The sequence below is a fragment of the Mustela nivalis genome (assembly GCF_964662115.1).
Source record: "Mustela nivalis genome assembly, chromosome: 7".
Classification (NCBI taxonomy): Eukaryota; Metazoa; Chordata; class Mammalia; order Carnivora; family Mustelidae; genus Mustela; species Mustela nivalis.
The window spans coordinates 13538953-13551255 of NC_139026.1; the positions used below are offsets into that span (position 1 = coordinate 13538953).

The 12303-nt window shown below is 48.3% G+C and overlaps 2 protein-coding genes across 6 annotated transcripts in view; one reads left to right on the plus strand and one right to left on the minus strand.

Moving 5' to 3' along the window:
* Window positions 1–3802, minus strand: part of TIMP3 (TIMP metallopeptidase inhibitor 3) — a 56754-nt gene extending 52952 nt beyond the window's left edge. Inside the window, exon 1 of the mRNA XM_082739476.1 lies at window positions 3372–3802. Within this exon, the coding sequence (XP_082595602.1) occupies window positions 3372–3492 (121 nt within the window). The 5' untranslated portion in view covers window positions 3493–3802. The remainder of the gene's footprint in view (window positions 1–3371) is intronic.
* SYN3 (synapsin III) overlaps window positions 1–12303 on the plus strand; it is a 453379-nt gene that overhangs the window by 205184 nt on the left and 235892 nt on the right. The window lies entirely within an intron of this gene.

The following is a 12303-nucleotide window of genomic DNA, read 5'->3' on the forward strand; positions in this document are numbered from 1 at the left end:
TCCAGGGTTCCTAAGATTTGGGCAGCCTGGGTCCCCTCCCCAAGTGGCTGGCTCCTCTCTGAAGTCTGATCCTTTTTATTTTCCTTTGGTCACAAAGCCTAGTGTGGAGTGTAATTGTGTGTATGTGTGTGTGTGTGTGTGTGTGTGTGTGTGTGTGTGTGTATGTGAGAGAGAGAGGGGGAATGGGTCTGGCTTCTTTGAAAATGGCTTCTTTGCTAAAACCACAACCTCAGATCTGATACCAAAAGAATCTGCTGGCACTGGTCCCTGTCAAAACAATTCAGAGATATCCAGAGACTGTCCTCCAGGGCTGGCAGCGGGCCCCCAAGCTCAGCCTCACTCTTGAATTCCCAACAGGCTCAGGAGGCAGGCCCCCAACACTCCATGGCACAGCCCCATTCCTCTATGCAAAGGAGGCTGGAGAGAAGGGCTTGGCATTCTGAAGCAAAATTCTCTCTCTCTGCTGCCTGCCTCCTGCAGAAACCACACACACACACACACACACACACACACACACACACACCAATTTTCAGAAGGCTCTTGGCACTGCCTACCCCTTCCTGAGCTGGACAGAGCTGCTGGAGCAGGATCTACCCAGTCAAGGCTGCCTCCTTCATTCCCAGCCCCCTCCCTTCCCTCCTCCAGAGTCAAGGTTTTGTCAGGAGTTTCAGGGGCACTGACTGGTGGGGAGGGGGCCACAGACATCCTGGCTGCTGCCAAGTCCTTTTCTTTCCCCCACAGTATGTTTTATAAGCCGGCATGTAGTTTATTCTTCTCCTAAACACTTCACTAGGGTGCAGGGCCTAGAGTTGCCATAGAAACACCTTTTAACTCCTCCCCATCCAGAAAGCAGTGCCAATCCCCAGGGTTTGAGGGGAGAAAGGCAAAAAGAGACACCTGTGGATGAGGAGAAAGGAGAGGGAAGACCATGGGGTTCGTTAGACAGGGCCAAGTCAGGCATACGGTTCCCTTTACCCAGGAACATGGCACTCAGCCACAAAGAGAAAACAGCCAGGAAGGTTCTGGAAGAAGAAGCTGGTGGTCTGGCCTGAGCATCTTTAATGGGCTATAGCGTTGATTGGTGGGGTCGTAAGGGCCAAGGAAAATGGGGAGCTCCTACACATTTCCTTCAGGGAGAGGACAGGCAGAGCTTCAAGCCAGACTGGAAACAGAAAGGCTCTTCAGCTAGGAAAACTGGGAGCCACCTACTGGACACCAGCAGGGTACTGTAAGGCAGCGGAGGTCAACAAGCAAGCAGTCCACATCCACACCTCCCATTTTGAAAAGCATTATCTCATCCCTACCACTAGTGCAGTGCACCAAACCCAGGCAGAGCAGTTTTGGACTGGTGCCAGCATATCGAAAAAAATTTTTTTTGATTCCTTTTTATTTTCACTACCACAATGTTCTGGTCTTCGGGTACTTCCTAGTAACTTAGCTTTTCTCTGGGCACTTTATCGAGGGTGGGGATTATTAAATCAGTCCAGAGAAATTACAAGAAACTTTCTGCATCAGCTCAGACCCACAGCAGGGAACCTAAGAGTCCGTCAGAGCAACCATTAAAAGCCGGGTCTCCTTGTTGCTGTGTCCACTGCTCTCTGGTGAACTTCCAAGGTGAAAACCCAAAAGCCAAGGGCAAGGGGGAGTCATGAGGTCTCCCTCTCCCCACACACCAAAAAATCCAAGCGAACACACCCAAGCCATTGCCCGGCAGAACAGGGTGCCCTGAATCCACCTGTCAGCCTCGTGGCCTCTTCACGGAGCAAAACCAGAGCTCACCTGCAGCAGCAGCAGCAGCTCCCAGCACTACTCAGGTGGGAATGTTACCAGTGGGGGGAGGAGGACAGGCCAAGTGGAATTGGGGTGGGAGCAGTCAGAGGAGAAGGAAGAAAACCTTCCAGGCTTCAGGCAGCCCAAAAGAATCCTTCAGGCAATCCACAAACGGAGGGGCCAGCCGGATTCCCCCGGGGAAAGGGAAGGGTGCACAGCATGGTCCCCAGGAAGCCTCTAACAAGGGTGACCCCAGGTCACATAAACACCCACTCCTGCCAACTGGACTGACCTTCTGGTCACCAACCTCCCTGACTTCTCCTAGGCTCAGCAGGGCCCCCCAGCAGTGCCCCTCCCAACCTCGGCTGCCTCGTCTGCCAGGCTCCTGTCTCCTCCCCCTCCTCTCCTGCTGCACACTTGTGGAGGCCCTCACCCAGGACCCAGTGGAAAATTTTCCTTCTTCTTTATGACTTAAAACACACACGCTCCATTCTTCACCTCTGAATCGACACAGGCAGAGGGCAGCTAGACTGTGCCCCACCCCACCCCAACCCAAGAACACACACACACATACACACATACACACACACAACAGGGGCCACTGGACTTGCATGCTTTATGAGCTGGAAAGGAGAGGAGAGATGTTTTCCAGCTGCTACTCCACCTCTGGCCATCCAAACACAAGTGTCCCGAACACTCCCAAACAAGTTCTCCCAGGACACTTGCAAGGCCCTGGAGAAAAACTGGTTCTACCTCTTGCTGAGTCTCTAATCAAGACACCAAGTCCAGTTTGGAATTGTCACCATGATGGGACCCTTGGCATTTTTGTTCTTTTGGTGACAAATCTGTTTTCCACTGCTCATTCTCCCCCTCCCCACACACATTCAAGGAAAAAAAATAGCCTTCCTGTGAATTCTCACAGCTATGTGATAAGTGATCCCTCACACACGCCACCTCCTGCTTGCTATCAACACTCTCAAATACGGTTCCTCCGGGAAAGGGTCAACCCCACAGCTTTCTTCTCATTTCCCCCCTTAAATCCACTCAAACTTGGCACTCCAAGAAGCTCCCTTAGCCCTTGCCTGGGAAGTGGGAGGCTGGGTTGGGTCTCAGTGAAAAGAATGAACTTCATGGGTGCAGGAGAAAATGCAAACTCAGAAAACTTCAAGATTCCCCTGCAACTTTGTGCACATGGCTGGCAACTTTTTAAAAACTACTGAACATCCCAGTACTTTAGTTAGTTGGCATTCCAAGTTTTAGGAATCCTTTTCCACCCTTCTCCCCCAGCCCTTCCTACGTGATAGTGAAAAAGGGAAATTTCCCAGATGTCAAAAGGACCAAAAGGGACCTCACGCCCTAAAAGGAGAGCAAAAGCTGCATGGGGTTCACTCAGCCACTGCAGGTTTTCTCTGCAGGGCATCTGCCCCTTCAGCTATGCCATATCCTCCGACCAAAGCAACGGAGTTTCGCCACCCCACCCCAGGCTCAGGCAGAGAAAAGGAGCGGGGCTTGCCATGCCACCCGGAGCTGCGCCCCATTCCCGGCTGCAGCGCAAGAGCGGGCACCGCGGGGGCTCTGGCGGGGACACCCGGAGCGCTTACCGATGTCAGAATTGCAGAAGGCGTCCTGGGGGTGGCTGGGCGAGCATGTGCACGCCTCGGCGCCCCAGTCTCCCAGGCTCCAGCTGCCCAGGAGCACGACTAGCCCGAGCCAGGGAGTCATTGCCGCTGCCGCTGCTGAGGCTGCTGCTCGCCTCTCCAAAGTTGTGCGCGCCGCTGGAGGGGCCGCTGCAGCCCGAGCTCTCCTGCTCCGCCGTGCGAGGCAACTTTGGCCTCGGGCGCGCTGCCCCGGGAGTGCCCAGCCGGACGGGACGGGACAAGGCGAGGCTGCCTCAGCGCTGGCGCACGACTCTGCGGGCCGGAGGTCTCTCCGGGTGCAGGAGCGGGAGCTGGGGCGGAGCAGGAGGAGCAGGAGGAGAAGCCGTCTGAGCGCCCGCCCGCTGCCCGCTCTGCGCCGCTGCCGGGCGGCTGAGTGATATAGTGCGGGTCCCCCGGGCACCCCCTCTCGGGCACTCGGCGTCCGCCCCCTGCGACCAATGGCAGAGCCGCATTACCTCATCGGCCCTCCGAAAGAGGCGGGGCCGGGGGCGCGGGCCGCCGGGGCGGGGCCCGGCCGGACCGTTCAGATCCTTATAGGGAATAATGCGGCTGTGGGCACCCGAGTGGGTGAAATGGAACGTGTCTTGAACCTACGCTTGCCGAGTGACCCCCGGAGCGGCTCTCCCGTGGCCCACCTCGCCAGTACCCTGACCACACATCCACCCTTCTGAGTACTTCTGACCCAAACCAAATCAACTGCCACCCACCACAGCACTCGGCCATCCTCGGGTCACAGGGTCACAGGGGCCTTGGTCCTGGAGACCCTGTCTGCGCCTAGTGGAAAGGCTAGGGGAAAAGGCTAACTCTCCACCTTCTCTGGAAAAGAGCAGGCTCAGGGGGGAAAGGATCAATTACACACCCACCCCCGACCTTTCTGGAGGTGAGGACGCAATCTGCCCTTTGGAGCTGGCTATAACCGACTGCTGTTTCCCTGGGGGCTCACCCAGAGTAAATTGTGAAGTCATTCAACAAACGCTGCTCTGGATGTTGGATGAGCACAACAAAATCCTTGCTTCCACGAAAGTTTCAGGCAGTGCATCAGTGAATTCACCAGTACACCAAATAATTTCCTGCGGTGATGGTATCATGAAGACGGGAAAACATAGAGAATGGTTTAGAAATCACTGAGGGGAGGGAGCGGTCACTGTTTTCTATGGGGTAGTGAGAGAAGGTCTCTCTAAGGGAGTGACATTCTACCTGAAAGTTGAGCAAGTAGAAGGAGGAGGAGGAAATCTGGGAAGAGAGAACACCAATCAGGGAGAACGGCAAGTGTAAAGACCCTGAGCTTATTTGAAAAGCAGTGAGTAGAAAGGGCAGGAGGAAATGGTAATCCCACCAAGGCCAGACAAGTCTCCATTCTTCAGCAAAGAATTTGGGGGTGAATTGATCCAAAACTGGGGTAACTTACACCAGATTCTAGAGAACTATCCAGGATCTTAGACTACTAGCTATAATGGATAATTGCTAATAACTAATACTATGACTCTCCTTATTATTAAGTAATATCTTGATTCTACCTTATAGTTTCCATGCCACACCTCATTATATCTCACAAAAAATTTTTTTCAATAGGAAAAACACAAAATACTATTCACACTTTCCAGATGAGGAAACTGGCACAGAAAGGTGACATGACTTGACAAGCAGCCAGGAACTCCATTCACTCATTTGCACCCGAAGAGAGACTTTATTTCCCTGGACTTTAGCAGTAATTAGCTGTCACGGTGCAGATGCCCTTTTGCAGCTGGAGTCTTCTGTCTTTCTATCTTTGTCTCTCTCTCTCTCTCTCTCTTTCTCTCCTAACTCATTCTGTTTAGAAAGAGACTTGAATGTTTTGGCTATAGATATGCAGAAAGTTTGGAACAAAATAATCCTCAGAAATGCAATTTCAACTTCTTTCTCAGACTCTATTTACACCTCCGAGAAGTGACAGTGGGATGGCAGAAGCAGAAAAATTGATTGAAAATGGTATTTCCAAAAACATTTGTTAACCTCCTTTGCCACCATGCCCCCCTTAATAATTGTAGCTATAAGGAAGGAATCAAGTTTCCACATTTTTCTGCCCTATCCCCTTCCCAACTTTTAAGCCCCTTTCTACCTTAACTCTAACAGTAGCCTGCCCCAGACAGATCTTTCCCTTTTTAAATGTTTACTTCAGCACTTAGCTCACTATTTCATGGAATATAATTGTATCATTTCCCCCAATCACATTAGAAATACTTTGAGACCTGAGATACGTGGCCACCCTCCTTTTTTAGCTCTCTGAATACAAAATAGGGTCCCAGGAGACTTGGGTATGGATATGGCCAGCAGCCCATAGAGTCTGGAACAATGGACACTCCAAAGGCCACTCCAAGGATCCGGGTTGAATGAGGGCATACTTTGTGGGATTTGAGAGTTTTGCTTATCCTTGCATGGTGCCAGTCATGTGGAAGGTTTTATAAGCCTTTCCAGACCAAGTCCACTTGGGATAAGCGTCTTACATGATAAAGGCCCTCTCTTCTCTTTTTTTCTTCTCACTTTACAGTTTTGTCCAAAATGCCAATATTTTGTTCAAGGGAAGTCTATCTAGAACATGAGTATCAGGCAGGTAACTTTTGCTGAACTTCAAGCAGCAGGTTCCTTATAGAAAACATCTGAAGCATTTGATTCTGGCAACTACTTAATTATGTAAGCACCAAGAGTAATCTGATTGTTTTTCCAGCTGAAAGTTAATGAAATTGCCTTTGGGTTTATTTCTTCTTGCTCCCCATCCAAAGCTGATCCATGCAGCATCTTTGGAGTTTAGTTTCCCTTTCAGTTGGGAAGTTCTTCCTAATATCTAACTCAAGCGATTTCTCTCTTCCCACCCATGAGAATTCAGTTCAGTCCTCACCCTGAGGAAGAGAAAGAACAAGCTCCATGAATCCTTGTGAAGAAGAGCCTGACTGCCAGGGTCAGCCCGTGCAGCAAGCAGACCTCACAGGCATCAGTCTGGATGCCAAGGTGTCCTTAGACTTAATAATATATAAAAATTACTTTTTCTTTTTTTTTTAAAGATTTTATTTGACACACAGAGAGAGAAAGAGAGAGAGACAGAGAGAGAGAGAGAGATCACAAGTAGGCAGACAGAGAGAGATGGGGAAGCAGGCTCCCAACTGAGCAGAGAGCTCAATGCGGGGCTCCATCCCAGGACCTTGAGATCGTGACCTGAGCTGAAGGTAGAGGTTTAACCCACTGAGCCACCCAGGCACCCCAAGAATAACTTTTTCAACACTATTTTATAAGCTGATGGAGTAGACCTGCGGCTAAGGTTAAGAATGACTGTACTGTACTGGCTCTCCCACCTTCTCTTGACAGCTTAGAACAAGGATAGATTTGTAAACCTCAGAAGAACTGCAGAAATTCCAAATCTCTCTGGGTTATCCTCAACCTACCAGGCTGCCCTGATTTCCCCTTTCCTGAAACTTTTCTAGGGTAGGTGAGTTCATGTCCACCTCCTTCATATCAAGTTACAGGATGCTGGAATCTTTGAGAAGCCTCTCATAGACATTTAGACATCCTTTAAAAGGACCTCAGAGACTACCCATCCTAATTTTATAGGTGGGAAAGATAAGGTTCAGACAGGTGAGAAAATTGTCTCTCATGATAAGCTCGTGGGTAAGCCAGGAGTGCTTTGTAGCTGCGTGATTCCTTAGCTGGCTCTCATGCACTTGTGGACCTCAGTTTCCCCAGCCGCAGTGCATGACCCAATGTTTGCACCCTAGTTGTGGAAACTCCAGCCACTCGTGCTCTGGAATTTGCATGACAGATCTGCAGATGAGTTTGTTTCAGAGTCTCTTTGTTCAGTGTGTAAAGCATGCCACCTGCCCTCACTAAAAGGTTCTCCATCATAACAATAACCACCTCTGAGCCAATCAGGACAAATGCCACTCTATTCTCCTCAGAGGTTTATCTCCTGTGTATTTATTGTTTCCCGTTCTAAATTATTACTTAGTACTTTGAAAACATTCCAAACACATTACTGCAAAGAAATCCATGAAACTTTATTTCTGGGGGACAAAGAGAGGCTGGGCTGGGGTGGGGGGAAGCAAAAGAACTGAGATTGGTTCCAAATGTTGCAGAAGAACAGTTGCGTGTGTGGACTAGTCACCTCATCTGTCCAGACTTCAGTTTGTGTTTATTGGATGAAAGCTGTAATTTAATGGTCTCCAAGATTCCCCTCAGCTCAAAAAGTCTTAGGGTTCCATGGGAAAGTCTCAAGGACAAGGTAGGGAAGATAGATCCTGCCATTTAAACAGGTTTGAGACAAATCAAATGTGTCCAAAACCGAAGCACATCCATCAGTCTCTCAGTCAACATTTAGTGAGTTCCTATTTGGTTCTCTCTGTTCCCCCCTTGAAAACAAAGATGGTGCTGGTGAAGTGTTAGGAGAGACTGAAGCTCTTGTTTCTGAGAGAACCTTGTTTTAATTACTTGTTTATCTGTTTATTTACTTCTTGGGTCATAAGCACTAAAAGGTCAGGAAATATGTCTTTTATTGTCTCTATATTTTATTTTCAAAATGCATTGAACTACTGTTGCAGTTTAAATATCGTCTGCCCCAGAAAGTCTCCTCTAATCCCCCTCCCCAGTCTTCATCAATCACCTGCAGTGTGTTCCCACAGCACCCTGTGCTCCTTTCTTTCATACTACTTAGCCGACAAGAATGTGATTGTTTATCCATCGGTTTCCCTTCCTAGATAGAGGAAATCCCTTGAAGACAGTGTTGTTAACAAAGAGTCAGCAAGTATTGGCTGAAAGAGTCTAATTAATTGGTCCAACCAACCCTTTCCCACTATTCAGATAGGCCTTGGAGAGCTCACAGAGCCCTATCCCTCTGACCAGTGCTAGGGGGCGCTATAAGCCAGCGAACACCCATTCCCTCAGCCTGTGTCTCTGCCAGTCTCATGGAGAGGAAGGGAGAGGCAATTCCACACTAGTCACCCACTTTGAGTGGGTGAAACTAACCCCTCCCGTCTACAATGGCCACAAAGCTGTCAGTCAGTATCCCGTCTGGGTCCGCAGCTGCCCAGCTCCTCCACCCCCAAGCTGGCCCCATGTCAACCCAAGGGGAGACATGTTCTCAGGAAGCTACATACTCGTGAATCATGGGTTTGGGGGGAACTGGGAGATCTGGGAACACAGCAGACAATGCTGCGATCCCACTCTTTTGGGGCAGAGCTGGCCTCTGGAAATTAAATGAGAAGAAGGTGCTGACAAGACATTTGTCAGTTCTGTTGCCTCATCGGGAAACACCTCTTTTCTTCCCTTCCTTTTCCCCTCTAGACCCTAGTCACGATGCCTTCCCCCAAACCCACAGTCCTCATCTGAAAGTCATTACATTCAAAATAGCCTTTTCCAAGCAGCAGACAGCCCTGGTCCACCCATCACCATGAGCCCTGGCCAGACCCTCAGTGGGGCTGCTGCCCAGCCCTGGGTATTATGAACCTGAGATGGTAAGCACTTCTGGTTCTCTGTGTGTCTGGCACCAGCGGGGAGTAAACACCTTTTCTCATTTCCATCTGGAGCCAATTTCGTGGCAGTAAAATTGCAAAATGTCTCTTGCCCTAGCTCCCCACTAGTCTTGCCATGGAGTGAAGACCCTTCAGTAAGAGTCTCTGGCTGCATTTACCTGAAACCTGGGCTTTTCATATTTCCTTCCAACCCCAGCTACTCCCAGGGATTCTTAAGCCAGAAAACACATGTGTGCTGTAGAGACATGTTGTACCCCATGTTTTCTGGTGGTGAGAGGTAGGAAACAGAGTTAATATTTCATTCAGCTTTTGCTTTAAATTTTTTTTTAATTATTTATTTTTGACTATGTGCTCAATTATTTCTGTGAATGGTAATATAAGTGGAGGGAGACCTTCTCTTCCTCGACCCTGTCTTAATGTCTTCCTTATGCTGGTGGAGTTCACGTGTTTTTCCTTTAAAATTGAGTAGCTGCCTTGTGGTTTCTTTGAAGATTGCACGTGCAGCTTTGCAGAAAAGGTGCATGTGAGTATCTCTGCTGGGTGCTCTCATGGCTTGGGAGGGAATGGGATGGACAGCATGACCAGTCTCCTGTCCGATGGGGTTGGAGATTCTGTTTCTGGCAAGGCACTTGAACTCTCTTCAACAGAACTGGCTGAAACTGAAGTTGACCGGTCCTGTGTGATGGGGATGGTCCAAGAGCATTTGACACGGTTGACCACATCCTTCTTCAAACTTGGCTGCTGAGACTCTAGTCCCTCTGGGTTTTCAATTTCCACCTCTCCAACTGTACCTTCTCAGTCTTCTTGGCAGACTCTTTGGACTCCTCTTGTCACTGAAATGTAGGTGTTTCCCAATTTTCTGTCCCTGGCTTTTAGCCTCCACACTCTCTCTGGCTAATTCTGTGCCCTGGTCTAGCTACTGCTCTGCTGTGTGCACAGGAATGGTCACTGCAAGCAGCAGTCTCCTCTGAGCTACAGTCTATAGTCAGCTTCCCCTTGGATAATTCCACCTGGAGGTCCTTTATCACCTCTTAAGATTCCACTGTCTTTCCCCTGATATGATATTACCCATCTGCACCAAGGGCACCACCTTTCACCAAGTCCTACCGATTCTCACTCCACAAATCTCTTCTTACCCTCCCCTTCTCCCCATTCTCACCATTTCTGCCTTGGATCAGGCCCATGTAGAGTCTTGGCTGACAGTTTCAATAGTCAAATAATTCGTCACCCTGTCCAGAGTCTTTCTCTGTCAAATGCAACTTTTGCCCTGTTGCTCATGTGAAGTTTTTCAAATATAAATGTGAAATCATGCTGTCCTTTGCTTAAAATGATTCATTTGTCCTCCATGGCTTTCTGAATGGAGTCTTAAACTCCAAAGAAAGCCATATGAGGCTCTGTGCTGTGATCTGGCTCTTCCCAGGGTCCCACTTTGACAGGCCATTGGAGTAGAATCCAATGTGATCGCTACCCCTGTAGTTACGCAACAGAAAGCCCTGTGCTAGCTTATCTCTTCAAACCTATGCCCTCATTCCCTCCTCCTAACCCAACCTGAAGTTCTAGCTGTCAGTTTCCTGTCTCTAGGGCTTATTCACACTATGCTCTTTGCCTGGAATCCACCCTCCACCCTCCTCCATCTCATCTGTAAGGATTCTTATCTTTTAGGATTCAGCTAGAGTTACCACCTCATGGATGTTTTTCTGAGCCTCTATCTTCCTCAATAAAATTGACCTCCACTCCTTGGCTTCTTGTCCCTCATTCCTTTCCCACACACACCATACACTCTAGGTTTCCACCCAGTGCTTCTCACAATCTGTTGCCACCAGTGGTTGATATGTCTTTCTCTCCTCTAGACAGCATCTGGGGAGCCTAACACAGAATCTGCGCATCGTAGGCACTTGCCAAATATTGAAAGAATAAATTAACCAATAAATAGCAGGGAAAATAAAGAGGGAGGTGATCAGAGTATTACCTTCACAAATTCACCATTACAGGGATTCTAGAATCTAGCTTTTTAAGTCAAGAAACTCCTCTGGTTTCAGTTCCCGGACTTGATCAGTCCCAGGGATACTATGATTCATAAGAGACCAGCAAGCCAACCACAATTCCATTGTCTTTGCTTCTAATGAAGTATTTAATTGTCACATAGGTTAGGGCACTCATATGTGACCCCCATATTTTCCTCCTTAGAATCAGAAGACTTTGTGTGAGGCTAATTTCTCATCAGAAGGTTGCTTTGTTGTGTATGGAGTCAGAGAAAAGGAAATGAGGTCATTGTAAGGAGGGCTTTTCAGCTGAGATACTATAGAATTCTCCTCACTGAACTGAGGTGAAGGCTTTGGCATGGGAGTGATAATGTTCACACCCACTGGCAAGAGCCCCGCTTGCTAGAAGTTAACAATGCCAGACACACATTGCCAACTTTGGAATCTTTGGTCTTCCTATTTCTCTGCTCCAAACTTGCCACTCTTCCCTTCTTCCACCCAGACTTTTTCTGCTCTGGGAATCTGACAATCCATTTGGTTTCTGTGTTTTAGATTATAGTCACCATTCAACGATTCTTTCCAGCCAACTAGTTCGGGTTCTAGATTTTGAATGTTCCCCTTACTGTGTCTCAGTCTGCTACTACAGATGGCCAAGCACATGTGTGGTGTGTGAATTTATGACTTCAGAAGATAAATAGCCTTCTTTCCAAGATGTGGGTGGACTCTTCATTAACATTGCTCCACCGACAATCTTTATTTGCCTCACAACTTGTTTGTCATGGTGTGATTATCAGGTCTTTGGAGGAAAGGGACAGGATTCTCTCCTTTCATCCTTTCTTCCTGCAGATATTCCCCCAGATGCTAATTAAGTGTCCACTGCTCCACACTAGGTGCTGGAGATCCAACAGTGAACAAGGCACAGTCCTGCCCTCAAGGAGTTCCCAGTCTCATGGGAGAGAAAGACATGAAAACAAGAGTGGGTTGTACAGACTACAACAGGAGAATCAGTGTGCTGTGAGATCACAGCACTGGATCACCCAACAAGGGAGTGGGAAGATGCTTGGGAACCCATATTATGGTAAGAGCTAGGAGAGAACTGTAGGTCACCAAATCCAACCCTCTGATTTTCAGATATGGAAAAAGGCCCAGAGAGGTAGGCATTTATATACTCACACTGGATTATTGACAAAGGCAAGACAAGAAATCAGACCCTTTAGTACTTCATCACCTTCCCATCATCCAGTCTTCTCTAATCGAGTGTAAACAATTATTTCCCTGCCTTGTAATATGTAATATGGTAAGCTGAACTATGTAATTCATCTGTAATATGGTAAGCTGAAAAGGATTTCTAAGACAAGAAAAAGGGAAGGGGACTCACATTAGTTGAGTACCAACTAT